The following is a 27,067-nucleotide window of genomic DNA, read 5'->3' as shown; positions in this document are numbered from 1 at the left end:
GAGTAGTCATTAGAGGAGTGTCTAGCTTTAGTACACTGGTATGAAGGAAAACTCTTTCTCTAAAAATATATGAATCTCAGATCCTAGAATGTGTCACAAATTGTAAATGTCTTAATCTATGTATTGCACTAGCAAATTGTTTTTATGTATAGTCCATGTATGTAATGTTGTTCTCTTGACTAAATTTATAAAAAATGGTGTAGATATTAATACCAGAAAATAATATGTAACTCTAGTAGATAAGGCTTTGACTTTAGTAAATAAGGCTTTGACTTAGTCAGAATACAGGAACAAAAAAATTGTGACCAGTTGATATTGACTCACAATAAATAAATAAATAAATAAACTTATGACAAGAGGGAAAATGCAACACTCTAAATAAAATGTGCAACATCATTCAGGACAGACTGACATACCATTTCCTAAAATGGTATTAAACTGTATTACCTTTTTGTCATTTTTGTACCATGTTAAAGTTGCCAAAGGATTTCCCCCTGATGAGATGCAGGAAATTTTCTGAACAGTTCCAGCATGTATGCTTCCCTCAGTATATCCCTGTATAATTGGTGGTCCTGGGGGATCTGCATGAGAACAGAGGAGAATATTTGTAGTAAAGAAGATTTTTGTAAATAGATCAAAACAAAAGTGAGCATTTAAACTTTGAAAAACCATGTGCTTTTAAAAACAGTGTGAATAAAACTGATATGGTAACAATACACTTCAGACTGGAAAGGAAAGACAAGAAAATACTGTGCTTTTCAGAGGCTGGAACAAGCTTTCTTATCTGAAACAATTTTGATGCCTTGTCTAAGTTTTCCTGGTTCTGTATCAATCAGGTACTCTGAGTAACTTGCAAGGCTGAATCAACTCTGTTCTGGAGAATACAACTGCAGAAAAAGGAGAGAGTAATTAATAATCAAAGCCTGGATCTCCACACCAGCAGCAAACAATGATAAATGCTACACCAAAGACGTCAGTAGCAACCCGTTCCTGTGTGAACCATCGACATTGCAGTAACATGTTGAGGCATGGGCTCCATGAGGTGATGCATCAATCTGCAAAGATACTGATCCACACATATTGCAGTGCTACCTGCATCTATTGCTGTACATTTGGTGCCAAGTTCTTGAAGCACACACAGGTATCAACATCATCACATAAATGCTCTGCTGTGTTAAGGTTGGGTGAACTGGGGGGATTGAACAAGTTATGATCATGAATTAACTGGAGTGTTAATAAAAATTACCTATGTGTAACCAAAAATCAATGACATGATACAATGACCTGTTGAAATACTGCAGCTACATCAAGGTATGCTAATGCTACAAAAAAATGTAGAAAGTTTGCGAGAATGTCCACTTATCTTGGTTCCTGTAGCCAGGCAATGGGAACTAATACTGCGAACATAAAAAGCCAAGACCCTAACTGAGCCACTGGAAGTCATTGAGCAAGCATTGTTCTGCATAGCCTACACCATTCTCTCTCCACCATCATCAAAGACCGCTCGTTCTTGCTTTGAATTAAACATCACGTGCAACTGTAAAATTCCTCTTTTTTTATCTCCAGTGTCTTCATTTTGATATTTTCTTGAGTAGTCAGGAAGCCTTAATTGTGTTTCTCATATGCATACAGAACAACCTGCTACTCCAACTCATGAAATCTTACCCGATTTGGTCCACTGAAGGTTTAGCACGTAACACAGATGATTTCTAATTTAATCTTGACCCAGTGCCACCTATGAAAATTCGCTTCTGTGATGTCATATTTTCTTCCTGTGCACAGATGTTTTTGGCCTCTGCTTCATGAGTAACCATTAACTTATAATTTGTCTGAGGCTTTTTGGCCATGGTCATTGAAGGTGGAATCTTCGAGGATTTTAGGCCACATAATGTTGCACTTGAATTCCCTCTGCACAATGGATGTTTCAGCCTCTCTGCTGGGATCGTTTTCAGGATCTTCTAGTGTTCACATGTTTTCAGATAACCATGAAAACCAGAAGATCCCAGCAGTTGGGTCAAATTGTCCATTGTGTAGAAGAAATTGAAGTGTAACATGATGCAGTCAAACTTCCTGGCAGAAATTCTTTGGTGTCTTATTGTTTGCGTGAACCAATTGGAAACTGCAAACTCCTATGCATGTTCCTCAACAAATTCACAAATTTGATTTGTACCCATTTTCAGTCACTACAGTTCACTGTTCTTAGAGCATTAAGCAAACTGCACAGAAACAAAATCCTGTCAGTTCCTTATTATTGAATCAGTAGAAATCAGTCCATTTTGAACTGACAGTGTGCTTTATCATTTGTTGCCAACCTTGCAAATCAACAGTGCCACTGTTGAACCTCATGTTTGAGTTGATGTGCCATGTTTCATGTATTCTGTGTAGACATACTTATGATGGAGTTTATTTATCTCCTGCATAAATGTATACAATTGCTGAATATTTGTCCATTTGTGAAGTCAGTTCAGTTCTGGCTACATTTAGATTCAAGTGAGTTGCTGTTTACATGTGGTAGCTGTTCATAAAAAGCATAGCACATGGGATGCATTTCTGTGGTTGGCAACTTGACAAAATCTGCTGGCCTCTCACCACTGCCTGTGCAGTCACCCCATTCGACTAAGCTGGTGCCACTGCACCCCATGCTACCCTTCTGAAATTGTAAATGTAAATCTGACCTCAACCACTAAAGCTTTCAAAATTTTAGAAAGCGTTCTGTAATCAGAGAACAGCAATCAGTATGCTAAAAATCAAATAAAAACAGTCTCAATTGCATTTTCAGATTTTTTATTTGTTATTAACCAGTTTCAGCCCTTTCCTCAGACCATCTTCAGGCTTTTCCCCATCATTATGGCTGCTGGTGGTGGCAGACAGAGAGAGATCCTTAGAAGTTACTTTACTTCTACAAATCTTGCTCTGTCTGCCACCACCAGCAGCCATAATGGCGGGGGAAAGATTGAAGATGGTCTGAGGAAAGGACTGAAACTGGCTACTAACAAATAAAAAATCTGAAAACACAATCGAGACTGTTTTTAATTGATTTTTAGTACTAAAGCTTTATGTGCTTTATCTGTATGATGATCCTGTGATTTTTAAATTACTATGCATAAACAAAAGACTGCATACTACTTACAAAGTTATCATACCCATTATGAGAATATTATTCACTGTAAAAATGAGGCTCAATTCAGAACAATCCCAAGCAGAAAAGGTAGGAAATAATTTGCATAGACACCACATAAAAACTCCTTCATAACTAGCTACACATAGTAGTAGTCCAGTTGAACTAATTACAAATTATGACATTGTGGAAGACGTCACAGACTCTCCTCCTTTTAAATACATTGAAAAAAATTTAGTCATGCAGCAGATGTAATGAGTTACAATTCAAATAAAATAAATCACTCTGTTATTTCTCATAATACCCATTTAGTCTTTACAGTCTACACTTGTGAAGTACTGTTTTATGAGGTAAATGAGGCATAGGAATCAATCATATTCTTTAGATGGTTAGATTAGCTGCTTGGTTGCTAAAATGATAAGACAAATTTAAAATTAAATTTGTTGTAAATCACAGTCACAAAAAAGAGTGAGTTATATCAGGCACGAGTCTATGAAGCTTAATTTTAGGAAAAATGGTCCTTCTCAAGAAACACCTTTTCTCTATATTGACACAATCATTCTTCCATTAAAACAGTCAATACAGATTACATGCACATGCAAATGCAGACAGAACAATGCCTAGACAACAAAACTGATGTTAGAATGGCTAATTGTGAAGTATCAAGTTTTAAAAATTGTGACACATGCCAAAAGAAGCTACTTTTGCAAACAATGAAAATAACTAGAACCAAACAAATGTCCTAGTTTACCATGCAGTCTGTTGTTGCAGCTGCCTATTTTACTATATTTGTAACATGCTGCAAGTGCAAAAGACAAAGTGAGCATATTAATGGGGTACTGACGTAACACATTGATGGTGTGTGTGCTGACGACATTTTCAGTGAGCTGCATGTTGAGACCATGGCAGATGACAACAACAGAACGACGGTTATGGGCAACAGTTACAGTGATGTTGGAGGTCGTGATGTGTCCACCGTCTGGTGAAGGAATCACTCGCTGTGTGGCATTGCGTACATGGCGGCCACCCACCATCCACTTGATCTCAGCAGGTGGGTTGCTATTAGCTGTAGTGCAAGTCAGCTGCACCTCATCACCAGCACGTGCTTCTGTTGGGCCTGAGATGCTCACCTGTGCTGGTGCAACTGCAACATTAGTGTTGGAGGATACCAATTATTAAAAAAAAAAAAAAAAATTAATAGCAATTGCTACTCTATTGTGAAGCAATACAACAACGTCCCCAGGTCAACAATCATACATCAGAGAACTTTGTTTACAAGTTTAGTCTTTTAAAGGGACATTTAAGATAATTTACTCAAACTTAGAATTTGTGACCACTTACATAAAACAGTGAGTGTGACATCAGCCTTCAATGGAGCAGGACTCATAATATTGGATGCCTGGCACCGATAGTGTGCATTGTTATCACTAGCATCTGCTGTGAATGAGTACACATTTTCAGAGAGACGACCAGCAGTACGGTAAGCCATCCGGATCTGCTCACCATTCTTGTACCAAATGAGCTGTGCTGGTGGGTTCCCACCTCGAGATCGACAAACCAACTCAACTGTCTGGCCTCGTCTGATCACCTCACCTTCTGTGTAACCCTCAATGTATGGTACGCCTGGTGGATCTGCAACACATTGACATGTTTGTGCCTACAATGTTGGGAAGAAAAACTCTTTTGAGGAATAAGTATAGCAAATTGTATACTGCAAGCTACACTGCACAATACAACCATTCTGTTATTGTGAAAATACTCTTGTTAAGTAGTTCACAGATAATATTCTTATTATAAACTTAATTTAATTTTTTTATTTTTATCAGTGTAAAGTCACATTTGAAATCTCGTTTTCTCTAGGCACATTTTTTTGGCTTGTTTGTAAATTCTGATTGAAGATGTCTTAATTTTGAAATGCAGATATAAAATCACAAGAATGTAACAACACTACACGAATGTCAATCACATTTTTACCTTTGTATCTCTACTTACCAGCATTTCTCACATTACTTCCAGTTTTCAAGAATAGCTCTTGCAACAAATTACAAATTAGGCAAGAGTTTATTTTACTGTAGAATGAACTTCATTACATTCATTTTTTAACATAGTATATAGTGCCAATATGTGTGATACACTGATTTATGTATGAGAAGTGAGGAAACCATGTGGATTTCACTATTGGATTTATCAACATGTCTCAGGTACTTTGGCTAAGTCTCCAAACAAGACTTATTCATCATTAACTTGAAGAATTTTGTTACAAGTAGGGAAAACAAAATTAATTGAGTCCTACATTGTGTAAAACAAATACAGATTAATGTTACTTTAAAGATGCAGAGGTAACTCACAGAGGACACTGAGCTGCACAGTGACACGGAGTGGCATGTCAGGTGGTAAAGCCTCGTGGCGAGCTTCACAAGTATAGTCTGCATAGTCATCTTCTGCTGTTGGTCGCAACTTGATTCGACTCAGTACGTTATAGCGTTTTGCACGTCCATTGGCACCAGCATTCACTTCTGTTGTTGTATCTACACGTTTCTCTGAACAAGAGAAAAAAGTAAAAGTAATTATTTATATGAGTCACTAAAACTCCACAATGCTGCAATTATAGGCAAGGCTTACCATTACTGAAACAACGTAAAAGATTTACTTAAATCATGGACCATTAACTCTCTGATGCATCACTGAAATTGCATCTAAAAACATGAAAGGATATATCTAAAAGCAACATCCCTGTTAGTGTATGAAGACAGCCTATGTTAAAGCAGATATATAATTTATACAGAAATGTTCTAGTACCATCAAAACATCGCTAATGAAAGTAACAGAAGACTCACCTGATGCCTGGGCAAATCTACTTAGCATCTTAAAAGACCCTTAAAAACCCTGTGAGAGCTCATTTGTCAGAAAAAGGGGGGGGGGGAGGTGGAGGGGAAGTGAGGGCTTATTTTTCTTTTGAAGACTGTGTGTATGATTGTAAAATATGGATTTCTGGAGACTGAAACAATTGACATAATTGTAAAAACTTTATCTTCAGCATTTCTTAAAAGAAACAAGTGAAGTGACCCACAGGGTAAGACTCTCTTCTGATACTTCTGCTTCAGACTACATGGCATGGTACTTCTCTCAATGAGGAACTGACCTGTGCTTGTCATCATTTTTCAAAATAGCCTTCTTAGGAAATTATTGTCCAGCACTGTGTATAAATATTATAGGACCATATTGTGTCTATAGCACAAATACTGTTCCCCAACAAAGAACCAAGCCAAATGGTGCAGCAGTAAAAACACTGGGTTTCCATTTGGATTGAAGGAGCTGGTTTCAGATCCTAATGTGGCAATATGGATTTAAATTTCCTATTAGGAAGGTCACAGCCAAAGTCTTCACCAACCCTTTTACAGCTGAGCTAAGTCTTTACAAATCTTAACAGCTACAGCTCAGAGGTGATATTCTCTTAGCCCTCATGTCTTGTGCCTGTGCTTCAACTACTGACTTCTCACTGTTCATCAAGGTGTCAGCTGCCTGTCTCGTATGTGTTGATGGCAGTTTCACTGCATTTTAATTTGTCAGCAGCACTGCAACACCTGACAAATTGGACACAATTTGTAAAGTCAAAGAGGCATTACGTGGCAACATCTTTCCCACACACACTAATGCTCACTACCTTGTGATTACTGCATTGCTATGTGCTAGCAACGAACAGGGTAATATGAAAACCTCTATGTCGATGCCATGGATTTTAAATTTATAATATGGTCACGCTTAACTGATTGCTCAGTATATCACGGTCAAGTTTTTCAGTTGAAATGAACGAAGAATATGTGATATTATTGACTATGAGATCCCTTTGTACTAACTGACAACTTTCCTTCATAATGTTTAAATGCTGTGGGATAGTATATTTATTTAGCATGATGGGAGTGTATAAAGTAGTACTGACACAGAAAGAGGATATAACCTAGCTTAAACTTCTGGATAACACCAAGGAGTCACTGAGCTTAATGTTCCTCTCCAATGTCATATGTATCTACAAGGGAGGGGGGGGGGGGGCACTTGGGTCTCTCTTAGAATCTAGGTTATAGGCTTCTCTTTCTTACAGATATTTCATGTCTTTCTAAACATAACTTGAATTTGTTTGGTTATCAGGTTGTTCACAGCGAATTATGTCATATTCCCGGTATTGAGGCAGTTTTGCAGTCATGGTGGATTACAGAATATTGTCAGAACAGAATCCCCAGTCTTTTTAACTCTGTGCAAAAAGTAGTCATAGAGTTACAGACTGTGGAGTCAATATGACTGCACAATAACACATCAGACTACTAATACAGACATGGTCTGTTAAGAGTCAGGTCTGTCAGCATATTTGATGGTTGTTTCAGTTAGTTGCTCACATCTGTTTGATCAAAAGCTGACTCTTAAGTTTCACTTTACCCAAACAACCTGGAATGTAGCTCTGAAAAACATATTGTTCACCCTTAATTCAGTAAACATTAAAGAATACAAGTCATTTAAATAATGCAATAAAATGATGGGATGAGAACTTACGTAAGCAAGAAAATAATACTTATGGGTAACATTGGAGTTAAATAAATGCTTTTCATGTTTATTTCCTGTTCCTTCACTTTGAGGTACATTAATAATTGGTATTTTTGGCTACCAGTCCTCGTTTTCCTTGATATTCAGTAGAACTTGATCAATGGCTCTGATTTTTGTGTGTATATGACTTAATTTTCAGAATGACCCAAACATTACTGGTATATTTTATTTCTTAACTCGTTGAGTTTAATTCTTATGAGGTGTAATTTAAGACTGTTCAATCATAAAGGAGGCGTTTATATTAATACTAATTACTGTCAAAAGATGTACTCTCTACATAGGCCCTACTAATGAAATATGCTTCTCTGTTGGGTATTAAAGCAATATTATCTTCTAACACTTAAGTGGTTAACTCTCAAACGTTTGTGATACAGTAATTTTGAGTACTTCCTCTCGAATAAGTTCCTATGTGATACTTACTCAAACTCGCCGAATTAGTTACACAAAAAATGCCAAAGCCAGAATCCTGGCCCCTCTTGGATAATTTTCGTTGGTCGGTCAAATCGCTATTCCTCGACAAATGAAACACATCTGAGAGACCTGGGACATACAACCACACCTACATGTGGTAATCTTTTCTTTCTTTCTTTTTCCCCACCAGTTTAGGTGTAGAATCTCGGGCCAACAATGTAGACAACTTCCGCATTGTACGGGACTACACTGAAGCGCCAAAGAAACTGATATAGGCATGTCTATTCCAATACAGAGATATGTAAACAGGCAGAATACGGCCCTGCGGTCGGCAACGCCTATATAAAATAAGTGTCTGGCGCAGATTTTAGATCGGTTACTGCTGCTAAAATGGCAGGTTATCGAGATTTACGTGAGTTAGAACCTGGCGTATAGTCGGCGTACGAGCGATAGGACACAGCATCTCTGAGTTAGCGATGAAGTGGAGATTTTCCCTTACGACCATTTCACGAGTGTACCGTGAATATCAGGATTCCGGTAAAACAAGCAGTCTCCGACATCGCTGCGGCCTGTAAGAACAGGACCAACGACGATTGAAGAGAATCGTTCAACGTAACGTAAGTGCTACTCTTGCACAAATTGCTGCAGATTTCAATGCTGGGCCATCAACAAGTGTCAGCACGCGAAACATTAAAGATGCATCATCGATTTGGGCTTTCTGGGCTGAATGCCCACTCCTGTACCCTTGATGACTGTATGACATACAGCTTAACGCCTCGCCTGGGCCCGTCAATACCGACACTGGACTGTTGGTGACTGAAAACAAGTTGCCTGGTCGGACGGGTTTCGTTTCAAATTGTATCGAGCGGATGGACGTGTATGGGTATGGAGACAACCACATGAATCCATAGACCCTGCATGTCAGCAGGGGACTGTTCAAGCCGGTAAAGGATGTGTAGTGGTGTGGGGCGTCTGCAGTTGGAGTGATATGGGACCCCTGATAAGTCTAGATACGGCTCTGACAGGTGACATGTACATAAGCATCCTGTCTTATCACCTGCATCCATTCATGTCCATTGTGCATTCCGAAGGACTTGGGCAATTCAAACAGGGCGCTACACGTCCACAATTGCTACAGAGTGGTTCCTGGAACACTCTTTTGAGTTTAAACACTTCCGCAAGACACCAAACTTCCCAGACATGAACATTATTGAGTATATCTGGGATGTCTTGCAACGTGCTGTTCGGACTCTTAAGGATTTATGGACAGCCCTGCGGGATTCAAGTTGTCAATTCCCTCCACCACTACTTCAGACATTAGGCGAGTCCATGCCACAACGTGTTGCGACACTTCTGCGTGCTCGCGGAGGCCCTTCACGATATTAGGCAGGTGTACCAGTTCTTTTGGCTCTTCAATATATTTAAATAGTGGTGCACTCACACCAACCTCCTTGGCTCACACAGGCAGCGTGGTGCGTTAGTAAGCTGGGATCTCACACTGCATATTTCTTGATTTCCAATAAGCATTTGACTCAGTACCACACCTACTCTTATTGTCAAAAGTACGATCACATGGGATATCAAGTGAAATTTGTGTCTGAACTGAAGACTTTTTGGTAGGGAGGACGCATTATGTTGTCTTGGATGGAGAGTCATCGTCAGGTGTAGAAGCAACTTCAGGTGTGCTCCAGGGAAATGTGTCAGGTTCCTTCTGTTCATGCTGCATATTCATGACCTCGTGGACAATACTGACAGTAACCTAAGATTTTCCGCAGGTGATGCCGTTATCTGTAATGAAGTGCTGTCTGAACGAAGCTGCATAAATGTACAGTCAGATCTTGATAAGATTTCAAACTCGTGCAAAGGTTGACAATTTGCTTTAAATGTTCACAAATACTAAATTGTGCACTTCACAAAACGAAAAGGATAGTATTCTGTAACTATAATATCAATGAGTCACTGTTGGAACCGGTCAACTTGCACAAATACCTGGGTGTAACAGTTTGTAGGCTGTAATTGATGACTCAAGGAATATACTACAGCCCACTACATATCGCTCATACTGGGATTGTGCGGATAAGATTAGAATAATTACAGCACGTACAGAGGCAGTCGAACATTCTTTCTACCTGCGTTCCATATGTGAATAAAACGGGAAGAGACCCTAGTAATTGGTACACTTGGACGTACCCCGTACTACGCATTTCAGGTTGGTTTGCAGAGTATAGATGTAGGTTTACACGTAGAAAACAGCTGCTGCTGTCCTGGCTCACTTGTTTCTGTCGATGACTCTGGGTCTCACCTGATATTGCGTGAGTAACAATTTCAGTGTGGCGCTTGATACTTGAACAAACGTCAACTGTTGTGTCAGAAGTGCGGGATGATCCATAATCTAGAGCTTTAATTTCTTTCTTCGACTTGCCGGTCAAACTGCGGGATGAAAATTTGTTCCACCAGACTAGAACCGGCTAAAGCAACACATGCAGAAGCAATCTCAGCTAATAAGGAAATGGTCCAATAAGACAAGTAGAAAGCTACCGTGAAATTTTTATGGTCTTTTTTTTCATAAAACAAAAATGGTCTAGTGGCAAAGCGCGCGCTTCTTGACCCAGAGAGCGAGGGGTCAAATCCAGTTCAGATCACAACTTTTTCACTATGATTTTTAACCGAGCATTCACCTCTCACAGATGTAGAAGTGGCCACGAAATACATGTGGCTCGGATTCCACGTTAAACTGTAAGTCTCCTTTTCCAATTAGGTAATTGGGGAGCGTTAGGGACAAGGAAGTCCACTTGAAAGACCTGCAAGAGAACTACCGGGTACACCAAACAGAATTCTTTTGTTCGTGCTTGTTGGCTTGTTTGCTCCGGTGAAAACTTGGCTGAAGCTATACAAACAAGTTTTTGAATATCTTCATACCGACAGTTCAATTCCTGCACATATAACCCTGATAAAAGTGGCTAGCAGAGGAAATAAAATCTGGCAGTTTTTGATGTTGCAGACGACTTCCATCAGTGAGGACCTGTAATTTGTTGAAATGAAATGTGTCTTGTGGTACCATATTTTAAAACAATCCCTGTGGGCCATTCCTTACAATAATGTTTGAACGTTGTACATTTGACTACCAGTGAAACTTCTTTGTTTATTCCCTGTAGTTGCCACAAAAATGCGAAGTGTCTATTGAATGACAAAAACAAATATATATCTTGCACTAGGCACACCGGACAAAGGAAAAATTGATGGAGTCAGGAGCTCATCAGTAGCCACTAATTGTATTTAGTCAGAACTAGGGTGGAGTCAGATATTGTCCCAGCCGTCGTTCTGCATATTGCGCTGCATAACAGGCATCCTTGATCAAATTCGTAAAGCGTAGCGAAGAAAACTGGCAATGCACAAACGACTGGATCCTAAGAATACTGTTCCGCTGATAAATTTGAAGTGAGAGGAAGCATCGGAAATTATGTTGTCTGAAAAATGCTTTCCATGTCGAAAAAACTTTTATAGAGAAGTTGAATCGCACTAGTAGTTGCAGGCGGAATCCACATTACATCTACATATCTTTCGCCGTCCTCCACAAAAACAGAGGAGTCGTTCCTACTGTGTACGATTTCTTGATCCTGCGTAGCCAGGTCGACGAAGCCTGGAAATTGGCGATGTTCATATCAGATGCAATTCGGAGGGCCTAGTCTCATAGATCTCCATCGATAATGGTGCACAGACTCTCACGAGCACTTCTAAATCTTTCTAAGAGTTTTTCATTCGGATGGTTTTGGGTTTGCGTTTGGCGCATTTTTACAGTCCACGCTCCAGTATCACGAAACGAAAACACCTTCCCACACTGCATAACTTCAAGCGTTTTTCCCTCCTTCGTTTAACCAATATTTCACTGCCTTTTCTTTGTCGCTGAAAGATGTTGCAGGTATTTTTTTTTTTTAATTCTTCTTCAGAACTGTTACTGGCACAACTGACGTCGTCGGAACCACAATTCGTGGAATCGTCACAGTTATTTCCTACTTCTTCTAACGTAACCACAACTTCAAACGAAATGTCGATATCATTCGAATGAATGTCGAGGAAATGGACCAACAAATGACACATATGTACGTCGTCAGGAGAAGTGGGTAATTTCAGCCGGAAACCTCGTTCTTCATATTTCATCTTTGCTAAATTGAGAACATTAATCGGATTTCACATTACTGTAAAACTGAAGAAAAAAAAGATATTATTAGCAGACATGCCTTACTATAGAACGAGCGCGGGCGCGTTTGTGTGTGTGTGTGTGTGTGTGTGTGTGTGTGTCCAGTTGTTACAGCGCCAGTAGGAGTGTACATTTCTATCGCCGCATGGCACCCTACGAATTTGGCAATTTTTGGCTATTTTTTTTTTTAATACTTGAGGTGCCTCTTAACAGCTAAAATTCTGACAGTTCATTTCCTTCGTTGTCTTCTTCCTGTGTAAAAGATTTCAGGGTTGGTTTCGACATGTCTTATTGGACCATTCCCTTGTAAGAATGAATACCAAATTTTTCCACTAGATGAACCACCCTTTTATCTTACGATATCACATCCTCCGCGGGCAGGGAATCTACAAGCATGAAACTCTGATGCTCAGATGAGCCAAAACATTATGACCAGTGCCCATCGCAAGACTGGATGCCGCCTAGTGGCGTTGCAGGCTCGTGGCTCGGTAAGAAAAGTGAACTTCTTGACAAATGCTAAGGAACAGATACGTTGTTGGACAGGAATAATCACAGGCAATGATGGACGACATGAAACACAGTACATACGTAATAGAAATAGAGTGGCGAATTTATAACGAAAAATAATACAGATTTCACCACATGGGAACGCAGGGTAGCAGACATAAATAACGTTCATGTTTGACACAGGTCAGACTCGCAACATAAAGGCCGATATCGGACTCTCAGTCAGAAATATGCCCTCCTCTGACACTAATGCTTATTTTGCACCCTGTTATTCAAGGTGCTGCCAAACTCTTGAGGAGCCCTTGGGGGATATCGCCCCACTCCCGCCTCAAGACGGTTTCCAGTTCGTGCACGGTTTGGGGAGGTGGTGTTCATTGAGAAGCATGTGTGCCGAGAGAATGTCAGACATGTTGTATAGGGTTAGGTCCGGGGGAGAAGAGGTGGTAACGACAGCGGTTGTAAGGTTTGCAGCGACCTGCCTAGCAGTGAATATCAATTTCTTTTCTCCATTAGGGCTACGTATCGATCCTCTTGCGGTGGGGTGTTCCGTCTTCGTCCACTGGCATGCTTTCTCCATAGCAAGCATTTCCACTTCAACCGATTTTTTTTCTTGGGTACATCCATTACTGTGACCACATTAGTGACCCTTCAAACCGGTTCAAAGCTGTCCAGCTGCTCGTCCACGATCGTAAGCACTGATACGGTGAGTTGCAGACATGTTGCCGTACCATTCGGAATGTAGCACCAATCGTCTCCACAAAATCCTTCATCAAATACCGTACTGCGTGCACCGCCTTGCATAGCCTTCGCTACAGCTCGCAAGTCCTGCCCTCTACATTTTCTTTTACTATTATTGACTGCTTGTTCCATAGCAATTGTCGGCTTCTCCATAGCAACTGTTCCTTAGGACTTGTGAAGAGAGCAGAGAAGAATGGGGAATCGCTTCGGCGACGATACGGGCCGTGGATGGATAAATATGGATAAATATGTTGACAACAACAACAAAAAAAAGGTTCTGAGCACTATGGGACTCAACTTCTGAGGTCATTAGTCCCCTAGACTTTAGAACTAGTTAAACCTAACTAACCTAAGGACATCAGACACATCCATGCCCGAGGCAGGATTCGAACCTGCGACCGTAGCGGTCTCGCGGTTCCAGACTGCAGTGCCTAGAACCGCTCGGCCACTTCGGCCGGCAAATACGTTGACATCAGCGCCTTTGTCGAAGGGCACATGGTTATTGTCCAGCGCCTGGCGACGAGCAGCTCAGAAACTGGGAAGCTGGCTGATCGTTCGTGTGTATTTACGGGAAGTGGTTGAAGGACGGTGGAGTCCCGAAAAGGTGACAAGGTGTTCGACACCAGGCCGCTAGTCGTACCAGGACACGCCGTCTATGCGAACGACTGCTCGGCTCGACACATGGAGCTCGCGGCGGTCGCGGGCCGCTGGTGACAGTATTATGCTACGGGGGACGCTCACCTCGGCTTCCGCAAGACCTGTGGAAGTAACTGAAGGCACTACGACAGCTAAGGACTGCGTGAGTGTCATTGCGGATCACCTCCATTCCTTCATGCTTGCTGCCTCCCCCAACGACAATGGCATATTTCAACATGATAGCTCTCCGAGTCACATTCGCAACATCTGTAGCCAGTGGTTCGTGGAGCATAACACCAGACTCATCTGATTTGAACACCATGGATACTATTGGGCGGCAGCTCCGCAAACCACTGGCCTGTAATTTCCGGGATCTGCGTCTCCTGTGCTTAGACATACGTCCACCCACCGAGGACTTGTTAAATCCATGACGCACACAATCGCATCCCATTGCGTTCCCGCTGTTGAGGGTTGGGTTGTTTGTGGGAAGAGACCAAACAGCGAGGTCATCGGTCTCATCAGATTATAGAAGGACGGGGAAGGAAGACGGCCGTGCCCTTTCAAAGGAACCATCCCGGCATTTGCCTGGAGCGATTTAGGGAAATCACGGAAAACCTAAATCAGGATGTCCGGACGCGGGATTGAACCGCCGTCCTCCCGAATGCGAGTCCAGTGTGCTAAACACTGCGCCACCTCTCTCAGTCCCGCTGTTGATCAACACGTTATTAAGCTGGCGACCATAAAGTTTTGGCGCATCAGCGTACATTGCTGCGTCAAGCAGCTGTCTGTCACAGACAGAGAAACGCATTATCACGGAAGACCTTTTAAACGGTGCTGATGTGCAGCGGCTTGTGCACCAGCACGTAGTAAGGCAAACTGTAGCTCATGCCGGACGGAGGGGGCGTCCAGTTTGCAGTCTTGATATATGCGCGCAGGACACAGTCCAATAAATCTCTTGTACACTGAAGCAAGGCAGTAATCCCTCTAGCCAATTACCAATAGTAGTTCATCACTCTAGTGGTAGATTAAACGTACTCATCCTTTGATACGTAGGACGGACGACCAAGTGCAAACAGGACGCGAAGCTACTACCATCGCTAAGTTCTTACAATGAATACGCATTTCAGGTTAAATGACCGAAACGGTATGTCAGTTACCAACCGTTGTTTCTTTGGTTATAGCTTCTCTACAGATTTTACATTCAGACGGTATTGTTACACTAATACATGTACTGCAGAAGCAGTCTGTCATTCTAATTTTAGGCCTTTAGCGCTGGGGTGTATTTACCAAAATAAAAACCATCGACTCACTGGCAAACATTATTAGACCTTCTCGTATATTGTTAATGCCTACAAAATTAACTTGCCAAACAGAGTATGAACTAGACACGAAACTAATGTCCACAACTGATCACCATAGTTCTGGTCTATATGCAAACGTTTCGCGTCTCTCTGGTGACAGCCCACATTTTGCCTCGAGTGCGGTTCGTTACAATAGACAGCCACAAATAGTGCACTCAAGTGGAACGTTTTACTATGTTTCGTGAAGGACCTGAAACAATTGTTGTGTTAAAGTGATACTAAAGTTGAATGACTGTATGGGAGAGAGCTGCACCTGCTAGAAGTGTACCAAGGGAACACACGATGTTCCACGGTGGCTGTTTCAGTCTAGTGTCTTTAGGAATACGCACTAGAAACTGCCATAAGTTATTTCCTGCATTTCTGTTGTTCCTGTTGTTGTAAGACAAATAGATGTTGTATAATATACTACAACTATTTAGAGGATATTGTTAATTCTTCAGTTGGAGAGTTTTATGGTGAAAATTTTTTAAAACTAGTTACTTAATGTGTGGTGGTCAGGCCATACTTCGTCGTTCGTGCACCATCTTGTACCTCGACAAGGAGAACGGTTTGCTACCATGGTACGCGTGATATCTGCAAATGAACTAAGTTTCTCTAATGCTTTAAAATTTTCCTAACAGACATTCCTATTGTGATTTCGTAGACTTTCCCGGCGTAATAACTGCTGATATTCTGGAGGACGAAATGATCCGGCTGCAAACCCGTGAAGAATATCAGACATTCCTATTTTCAGAATGGAAATTTATGTTAGGTACCAATAGCTACTGTTTAAAAATCCTGCTAAATTTTAACTCGTTTTTGATAATACTTCTTGTTAATCTAATTTCACTTACGGATGAGTAGTGTGTTGTAGAGTACCACTGATTAAATACAGTATTGAGAAGATATTCTCGACTGGAACACTTAAAATTTGAGTAGGGTATTTGCTCCACGGTACATGACAATGTTGTAACTTGGAACAGTTCCAGGGTAATTTTTGTAATTGCGGGAAAAGATCTTGTTTTGTGCGAACAGCCGACTTATTTATCCTTGTCTCCACTGATTTTTATTCCTCTTCATTATGTGAGAATTAATTCTTCAGATGAGTGCGAAATGTGCGATATTCCTGTTTCGGCCCGTGTAAACTTGTCCTGCCTTCGGAAGCTAGGTGGCGGATGAATTATCATACCACATTACTTTTTTTCCGATCAACATGTTTGTCCTCCGTATCACCTTCATCGGTTTGGTGTCTCCGGCGACGATGATTTTGGACACCATTGTTATAAATCAGACATTGTACTGGTTACGCTCATGGAGCCACGTTCCACTTCTGCCTCATTTCACGCTGTGAACTGGCCTGGAAACTTCCTGCTTCAGCAGCAGACGCACTCAAATATGTAGACGACTGGGTCAAAGGAGCGTGCACTGTACTCACCCAGTTTGAGCTCGACGTTCCCTCGGTACCATATTATCTTAGCGGCCGGTTTGGAGTTCTTCACCTGGCACACCAGCTCGAATTCCTCGTTTTCTTTTATCTCTATCTTCGAATTTGGTGGGTGGTCAACGATTTCTATGGAAGACGGAGGAGCTGAAACAGAAATTAGTCAAACAATAAAGAATAAGAGTGTGTTTTCAAACGACAGCTAATGCAAAGATAAAGTGAGACACTTTTGTATTAATAGAATTGTTAGGTGCAAAACATGGGGGCTACGATATGAGATAATATATGGGAAGAAATAAATTTAATTTACATATATGGGCACGTATAAAGGACCTGTCGATTCGGTTTACGAATTTAACGACTACACAAGGAAAATTTCTGGCTAAACTACTACAACTTTCTCAACAATCCTCCTATTTATGAACATCGGAAAAAAAGAATCCTTTTTTTCTTGCTGCAGCCCGATAACGGATCGCCTGAGAAAAAATTACAGTATTTGTTAAATATTCCACTGCAATAAAACACATGAGGTCACTCAAACTTGGAGCTAGATATGTTAAAGCGTATTCTCTCTCTCTCTCTCTCTGTGTGTGTGTGTGTGTGTTACCATAGGCAGAACTAAAAGTAAAAATACAGAACCTTTGCTGCGAGGGGTAGCCGCGCGGTCTCAGGACGCCTTGTCACGGGCCGCACGGCTCTCCCTCGGGCATGGACGTGTGTGTGTAAGTTAGTTTACGTTAGACTAAGTAGTGCGTAAGCTTAGGGACTGATGAACTCAGCAGCATGGTCCCATAAGACCTTACAACAAATTTTCAATAAATAACCCTTCCTCCCTTCAACGCGAACAGTGACACACGATCTCACAGAGGGTACAAAAATACTTGTGAAATCTACTTCTAAGAGCTTCGGACAGATATACTTTGAGATGTATTCTGTATGAACTCCGCATGAAGCTTGTCGAGTGCCTATGTGCAGCATTATACATTGTGAGTCAAGGAAAACCTATCACTTCAATATTTGCTTTCCATCGTTTTCCATATTGCTGGCACTTGCCATGAGATATAGCAACATATTTCTACCATGTTAAATAAAATACCTGGACTCATACGTCAAAGCAGTTGTCGTGCAGTTGAGATGTTACGTAGTGCAGTTGGATGTGTCACATCGAACGTAAATGGTTCAGATACCTCTATGAACGATTCGACAGTTGTGCGTAACATCTACTGGCTCCATCAGAGGCGATAGAGGATTAAATCCACCCCGGAATTTTTCTTATAAAACCGCTCACAAGAGTTGTGTGAGAAAAGTAATGGTAGTAATTTTTTTCTACCAAAGTTCTTAATTTTTTAAACCTTCAGAGTAGTTCCCTTCGCCAGCTATACACCGTCTTAGTTCCCAGTCACTGTAGCAGCGGCAGGGCCTTTAACATGTCGGTCACCCTCTTTAGAATGTCCTCCAGAGTCCCAAAATGACCTGTTAAGACATTTGTTCAATTTCGGAAAAAGAAAAAAGTCACAAGGACTCAGATCAGCGAATATGGGGGCTGTGGAACAACAGGAATGCCTTTTTAGATCGAAAATTTCGCGACGGAAGTGGCCATGTGACATGCGGCGTTGTCTGCAATGTCCGGTCTCACACGTTTCACCCTCTTCCTAAGCCTTTCAAGGACATCTTTGTAAAGCACTAGGATGGCAGTTTGTCCTGGAGGAACAAATTATTTACGGACGATACAACTATGTCAAAAACAGCAAGTCAGCATTATTTTGGTCTTTGATTTGCTCATTCGAGCTTTTTTCGGTTCAAAATGGTTCAAATGGCTCTGAGCACTATGGGACTTAACTGCCGTGGTCATCAGTCCCCTAGAACTTAGAACTACTTAAACCTAACTAACCTAAGGACATCACACACATCCATGCCCGAGGCAGGATTCGAACCTGCGACCGTAACGGTCGCGCGGTTCCAGACTGTAGCGCCTAGAGCCGCTCGGCCACTCCACCCGGCCGACCTTTTTTCGGTTCCAGGAAATTACTCTATGTGCCATTTCTCACTTTGCCGCTTTGTCTCAGGATCGAATTCAAAATCCAGGTTCATCACCTGTGATCACACTATTCTTATAGTCACTGCCAATCCTCTCAAGAAGACCAAGAGGAACGTTTCTTCGATTGTTCTTCTGCTCGGCTGCGAGTTTTTTGCACTGTTTTGACACAAACTTTCTTATGCACAAAACTTCGGTCAAAATGTAGTATACGGTAAAGTATTGAACAAGTCACCCATCTCCCTTATTTTTAAACGTTGGTCTGATCTGACAAGAGCATGTATACGTTCTACGTTTTCGTCAGTTTTCGAAGTTGAGGGTCATCCCGAGAGAAGTTCATTTTCAATGAGTTCTTGGCCTCCCGAAAATGATTTGTGCTCTTCTAAAGAACCCTCCCCATAGCACTGTTTGAATTTATCAAATCAATTACACTTGCTGATTCCCCGAGCTTAACACAAAACTAGACGACATAAAGTTGCTCTAAATTCCTTTGTTCCACACGTAACAAAAACACAACTCCACTAATGACGCTCTCAGAAAGCACGCGACGGCTGTGCGGTGCTGAAACTAGTCGGACTGCGCATCTGGAAAGGATGAACACACCAGCTACACAAGCAGAGCAACACAGCGTTGCCATATCATCCACAGTCAATCTCATTACTTTTCTCATACACCTCGTAGACGTCCGGCGATATTTAAGTTGGATTACTAGGAAGATCAGGAGAGTAGTTGACATATGTGCGTTTATTTCTGAAAACCACACCTCAACATTGTTTATGGATGTTTTCACTGTTATCTTACAAGACCACAGCTTTGTCAGAGTAGATCTACACCGAAAAGCAGACAACATAGTACGAGTGCTATCTGGGAGGCAATGTTCGTTAGTCTTTTAATGAAATGAAATGAAATGTCGTGTGACGAGGGCCTCCCGTCGGGTAGACCGTTCGCCTGGTGCAAGTCTTTCGATCTGACGCCACTTCAGCGACTTGCGCGTCGATGGGGTTGAAATGCGGGAATCGAATCCGGGTCCTTTGGATTGACAGTCTGTCGCGCTGACCACTCAGCTACCGGGGCGGACAGTCTTTTAATTAAAATACTGGAGTAGGTAAGGTAGACTTTTTACAAAAAAAAAACCTTAAAAAGAACCCTTTAGATTAATTCTTTACATAACAACATCTCAAATTTAAACATTTAGCATATATTTTATCGAATCGACAATTTCCTCCACATGAAATTCTGCTGCCAGAGATTATAGCCAGCCCGTGACCACGTTTTCACGTTCTTCGTCAGAGTCAAAGCGTTTGCAGCCAAGCCAGTTTTTTATGAGCGTGAAGACGAGGAACTCACCTGGAGGCAAGTCTGTGCTGTAGGACGCATGTTCAGAAGCGTCTCATTTGAGCTACGCGACAATTTTTCTGTCAGCGGCGTGGCCTAGCATTGTCATGTAAGAACACGATACGAAAATCAGGAGATAAGTGTCGCTTATTTGGATTTACTCTTCTCAGTTTAACATCTCGCAGTAAGCTTCCGAAATGATTTTCCGTTTTTTTGTGCGAGGCGGTATGACACCACATCACTGACTGATGTTTTGCGTGCACCTTATCGTATGAGACCCATGTCTGGTCATCGATTACCAATTCTGTTCAGTTGGCCTTCTGCTTCCAATCAAAATGGAAAATATAGCCCAGGGAAGCAGTCATTAGTTATGTCTTGATCTCAGAAAAGAGTTTCCCAACTCAAAGAGTACAACGCTTTTAGTAGCCTTATTGTTTCGCCACGATCTCATGCAAACAACGGCGAGGCATCTGCGGAAAGACGTCCGATAGCTGAGATAATGTGAAACGCCCGGTTTCTTGAATTTCTCTGTTTTTTTTTTTTTTTTTTTTTTTTTTTTTTTTTTTTTTTTTTTTTTTTTGCACCAGTTCGTTGGTGAATTCAGAGGGACAGTTACTACTGTCATCACGAACGTTCTCCGAAAAAAAACCCCACTGACGCACAACACTGTCTGTCATTATGTTCGGTCCGTATAAATCACATATTTTGCGGCGAATGTCAACACTTTTGAAGTTCATCTGCCACTAAAAACCATAATACAGAATGAATTTCGTATTACACCGGACTTTCAATTGTATTGCTCATTCTGACGGGCCTATTGGCGGACGAGAAACACTGTAGCTTTCTAGCCATCGGAACACCAAGAATATTCACCTATTGTTTGCTTCAGTGCACCGAATGTTTCGTATCCAGGGAGCCCTCGCACATAGCTCCATCTGCTGCTATGTCCGGGGTGGTTAAAGACGCAAATCATCGACGTTGCACTTGAAACGCTCTCGGCTCTTAATACGTCATTTTAGTGATTTTCTCATGACAGGAAGTGGTAAAGACTGCAGTCAGCTCATCTCAGACCATAATATAGAAATATTTGTGTTCCTTGTTGCAATCCTCTTAGATGTTTGGCGGTCCCCAATTCTCTCGAACCACTGTTGTTCATAACTGATGATATCTGGTTGTGATTCATGGACCTCAGAAGCTGCTACTGAAGCCGATAGAATTAATTAACTGTCTTTTAGAGATATTTGCTTCAAATTGCTGCCCTACAACTACCACCACGTAAAGAGTGAGAACATAGTTTTCCGTTATGCCCCATCTCCAGCTGGACAACTACAGTACGGATTTTTAATACACGTATAGTGTGACGAATACTGCTCAATGTATTAGTAAATTAACTTCATTTCAATGAGATTCTTGTGAGCATGTGACTGCGTCGTGGTATTATTGAGAGTTTTATTAAAGAATGAGGAAGAATATAAAGGTGCACATGGTCATGATCCTTCCTCTGCTTGATTTTTACTGTCCGTTTTAACATGCTGATAGGCAACTGCTGTCTGTGTCAACCTTACAAGAAAGTCTCTCAAGTCTCTAATACACGTGGTATCCCACGAGGAAAGGTCAGTATTCAGGGATATGACAGAATGTTCAGGAATATGAGAAACGATATTTCGAAGCAAAAAAAAAGTGTAGTAAACATGGGCTTTACAATGCATTACTTAAAAATCATGAGCACTTCTTCATCATAGATATTGTGAAACAAATTTCTTCTGCTGCTAGCTCTTTGTTTTCCATATTTTGGGAGGTGGTAGTATTGTAAGTAGGCTGTTTAGGTTTTTATGTTGGTAACGCCACGTAGCGCTCTGTATGAAAATCACTAGCTGTGCTGTGTGCAATCTATGATTGATTGGCATTGTTGGAATATTCGCTATTGTAGTGTTGGGCAGTTGGATGTGAACAGCACGTAGCGTTGCGCAGTTGGAGGTGAGCCGCCAGCAGTGGTGGATGTGGGGAGAGAGATAGCAGAATTTTGAGAGCGGACGATCTGGACGTGTGTCCATCAGAAGGAGTAAATTTGTAATATTGGATATAATGAACTTATATATATGATGACTTTTGAACATTGTTAAGGAAAATACATTGTTTGGTCTCTATCAAAATCTTTCATTTGCTAACTATGCCTATCAGTAGTTAGTACCTTCAGTAGTTAGAATCTTTTATTCAAATGGCAGTATTGCCGCAGGCTGTATTGCAGTAGTTTGAGTATCGAAGATTTTTGTGAGGTACGTGATTCATGAAAGGTATAGGTAATTGTTAGTCAGGGCCATTCTTTTGTAGGGATTATTGAAAGTCAGATTGCGTTGCGCTAAAAATATTGTGTGTCAGTTTAGTAATGATCAGAATACGTAAAGAGAGAAATGTCTGAGGACGTTCAGTTTTGCCCCGCTGTTTGAAAATCAAATAACGTAAGAGGTTTATCAGCACAGTAATTCATAAATTTTTCGAAGAGGGCGTTTCAGTATGGACAAAAAAAGTCGTTCCTAAATAGTGTGTGTTTTAAAATTCCTTCTAACAACTCAATGCAGTACGGCTCGGGACTTCCCGAGAGCCCCCACCTAGCTGGAAGCGTTCGCGTGCCGTCCCGTCGCAGTGCACAGAGGTGCATATTCACGGCAAGTTAGTTATAAGCGGCGGAAGCGCACGGGCTGCTGCCACCGTTCCGCTGGCGGGGCTGCCCCGACACATTCCGCGCGTCGCAGCTATGTGCAGAATGTCATTTGACGACGGCTGCTCACAATCACAGCAAATAATTGAATTCTAGGGCTCGCCACCCGCAATTAATTTTACACGGCTCCGGTGACGTCGAAAGCCACATAAATAGTTTCACTGCTAGCAATAAATTCGTACGCTTCGTACCACTGAACATTCCAATCTCCTCTTCTTTATTATACAATTTTATTTATACTGAAAGAATGACGACAGAAGTTAAATGAAAGACTATTCATTCCACAGAGAAATGTGCGTTGACTGCATTTTTTACTTCCATAATTGTATTTTGATGCTGAGAAACGATCTAGAAACATCTGTAACTACCAACTGTGACGGTTTTTTGTTTTACTGTCACCGTTTGTGGCATGAAAGAAATAGCCATCCGTTTAGCGAATTTTATATTAACTAGTTTAGTTGGCATTCGTACTTGTTGCTCACGTAGCTCCACCGGCAAAAGTCTTGCTTCGCACTGACGGCCCCCTTCTCGTGGGCAGTAATGCAACAGTTTTCAGCTTTGCTTTATTTCAAGATTCTGCACCAGGGGACTGAGAAATGGGTAACGTAATATAGGTAATTGTGCCGCTGGACAGCCTAGATATATCTGTGTATACTGCATGGAGAACACTCTTTCGTACTGCGTCAGTAGCTTACCTGGGAGTTGAATGGAAATCGACTGAAATTTATTTATTTGTTTATATATACGTGTCCAGAACGTAACATATTAAATATGATTTATCATACTTAGCATATGACTTAAATTAGAAATATCGAAGGTGTAAATTAGAAATATCAAAGGTGTAAAATCAATAGCTTTTGGAAAACTGACTGAAATAGCTACGCGAATAAAAACTCACGTCATATGCATCCCATAATATGTAGTTATTAATCGTAATACTGTTACAGTGCCGAGGCGTGCTCCAAATGCTACGAGAGTCACTGAGATCAATAAGTCATAATGCATTCTCAATGTTCCGTACTGGTGTTCACAGTAGCCCTCGCTTAACTAGAAGAGTGTTTACGTTTGGTTGTACACTTTCCTAAAGCTCGGATCATCGAGAGAAGATGTTATGCACTGACTTGTACACTACGCTTTTAACGCAACCCAACCCAACTTACCTCAATAAGAAAATCTACATATTTAAACGTAATTACTTTGAAATAAGACAGTTCTAAAATGCTTGGACACAACTGAAAATTATTTTAGTAATGAAATTTTCCGCCTGATCTCTTATTAAAAGAGTGTATTTATTTAAGATTGTATTTGGGCTGTTGTGCATTTTTCAAGTAACAGCTGTAGCATCAGAAATTTCAACATCATTGCTATTTTAGCAGACTTTCTATGCTCAAAAATTTGCACAAGTCAAATTATTTTTTCAAAGTTAGAAAGTGGTATAGCTTTTAATATTAAATTTTGCACTCACAATTTTTTTGGAAGTCAATGTATCCCTGACAATGAGTAGGTCTTTTAGCTGTTACTTTAAAACGGGACAATAGCCGAAACTGTGCTCGTAAATAAATACACATCATAATAGTCCAACGCGGGTTATAAGAAACGAAAATACAAATACACACGCTAGTTGTGGACCTCGATAATCAGCTCTAATGACCAGCGCTGCCTGTATCATATATCATGACCAAGACCTTTCCCGTAATGGCTTAATTTGTCGCATTATGACTTTTTAATGAAAACATCTTGACTAATTCACTTTTTTTTATTTGTTCGTATTAGAACCCCTGTCACGTAATGCAATGCATCGTGTCACGCAAAGTAACGAGACACATGATGTCACGTCGTATTACATGACACATGTCATTCAACATGGCATTTGTAATATCATGCAATATGATACAAGGTATCATTAAGGTTTAGGAGGATTCATGCATTCTCACTCTCAGATATTTCCTATTATAGATGCACCCACACTCAAGGATATTTCCTGTTGCAGATGGATCCCACTCTCTAGAAACACATAAATTTGTATCTATTTGTTCTTACATCCATCCCCATACGAGTAACAGGGGGTGGGTGTAAGAAAACTCGCTGCGCTGTGGAAGTGGGCTTAACTCGTAAAAAACAGCGAATATGTCAAGATCCTTTCATTTAAATGTATTTGAAGCTGCCAAGTAAGTTCGAAAGCTAGTCCTCTTTTTTTTTCCCCATCCCTAACTCTGCTCAGGACATATTTCCCTTTTTTGGTGCTATGATAGGAGCATTTTTAGTTCTGCTTCCCAGATCTTACTCTGACACACTTTAGAAATTTTTGTTCACTGGGGATATGCCTGATGATCCAGTGTGTGTTTTCATTATCTTTCGAACCATATTGCTTATATTGTGGCAACGGATAAACCTGTCACAAAATAACAGGACAGCAATTAATTACACGTATTTGTCTACCTTCCTCTAAAATTTCTACCGATTCGCACAAGTCCGAAACATAGAAGTGATGCGCCCAAAAAACTCCTTTAAACAGTTTCCGCGCGTTCAGTTCAAATAAGAACGTATTTATGTGCTACATTTAACTTACATCGTACCTCGACAAGGGGTTAACATTATTGGATTAAAAAAAATTCGCTTTGACTTTATCCATTTATGTACCTACTTGGGAAGCTTCGACCAATTCATAGAAGTTGAAACTGTAGAAGCGGCGTGCTTCAAAAACTTTCCAGGAAAACATGTAAATTTGAAACGAAGCAAGAATTTTTCAAGCGATTAAAACTTATAAGACTGAGATCGGACACACCGGAGGACCAAATGTGAACCGTCAGCCTCGCTCCAATCCGAAGGTTTCTACATGTGACGTTTTGCACGTAAGATCGGAACTGTGCGCATACAAATGGTGCCGTTCGCTCAGCACTCATTTCATCCCAGTTAAAATATTTTGCAAAATGAATTAATCGATTCGCACAATTTGTCTGAGCGCCAGCTCCGGTTCGTCGTTCAAACCTTGCTGGATATACTGTAACATAGCTACAGTAAGACGGACGCCCGAATGGCTATACAAATGGCCGCTGGTTCGGGCTAAACCAAAAACTTTTATCCCACGTTCCTAGCTCAAACAGGAAGCGAGCATCAACGCCCTACCTTTTCAGGCATATTTCACGCATATTTGTTACAATTTTTTGTTTTTGGGTTGGGTTGGGTTGTTTTGGGGAAGGAGACCAGACAGCGAAGTCATCGGTCTCATCGGATTAGGGAAGGACGGGGAAGGAAGTCGGCCGTGCCATTTGAAAGGAACCATCCCGGCATTTTCCTGGAGCGATTTAGGGAAATCACGAAAAACCTAAATCAGGATGGCCGGACGCGGGATTGAACCATCGTCCTCCCGAATGCGAGTCCAGTGTCTAACCACTGCGCCACCTCGCTCGGTTTTTGTTTCTGGAAATTTGTGGTACATGGGACCAAACTGCTGAGGTCATCGGTCCCTAAGCTTACACACTACTTAATCTAACTTGTCCTTAGCATAAGTTAGCTAAGGACGACACACACACACCCATGCCAGAGGGAGGACTCGAACCCCCGACGAGGCAAGCCGCGCGTACCGTTATAAGACGCCCAAGACCGCGCGGCATTTGTTACAGTGCGTATATATACAGGGTATTTATTGTAACCGAAGACATTGAAATATCTCGAAAACTACACACAAGCTATAATTCCAGTTTCTTTGTCTCGGATGGGGACATTCAACGATATCACAACCAACCCGCCACGCCAACCCGTGCGTGGGTGGCGAGGCTACTTTTAAATCTTCAATGGGAACCCCCATTTTTTTTTTGTTTTTTTGCAGATTGCGAGTCTACGGCAAAATCTACACACGTTTTGTCCGAAGGATTTTCATCGTTTCGCCACAGATGGCGATGTAATCGGAGGAATATAAATGCGTACACAAACATAATTTACGATATGCTACTGAACGGCCCATGAATATCCAATGGGACGTGAGACCCCACC

The 27,067-nt window shown here is 41.2% G+C and overlaps 1 protein-coding gene across 2 annotated transcripts in view; it reads right to left on the bottom strand.

Annotated features, from left to right (window-relative positions):
- The window catches only part of LOC126327557 (nephrin), a 1,259,290-nt gene that overhangs the window by 37,336 nt on the left and 1,194,887 nt on the right, over positions 1–27,067 (bottom strand). For both annotated transcript variants that reach the window (XM_049995899.1, XM_049995898.1), the window contains exons 4-8: positions 16,980–17,132; positions 5,467–5,658; positions 4,460–4,750; positions 3,963–4,262; positions 448–581 (exon numbers count right to left, since the gene is read on the bottom strand). In XM_049995899.1, the coding sequence (XP_049851856.1) occupies positions 448–581; positions 3,963–4,262; positions 4,460–4,750; positions 5,467–5,658; positions 16,980–17,132 (1,070 nt within the window). The remainder of the gene's footprint in view (positions 1–447; positions 582–3,962; positions 4,263–4,459; positions 4,751–5,466; positions 5,659–16,979; positions 17,133–27,067) is intronic.

The sequence above is a fragment of the Schistocerca gregaria genome, chromosome 2 (assembly GCF_023897955.1).
Source record: "Schistocerca gregaria isolate iqSchGreg1 chromosome 2, iqSchGreg1.2, whole genome shotgun sequence".
NCBI classification, from domain to species: domain Eukaryota; kingdom Metazoa; phylum Arthropoda; class Insecta; order Orthoptera; family Acrididae; genus Schistocerca; species Schistocerca gregaria.
This window is presented reverse-complemented; position numbering and strand designations above follow the sequence as displayed.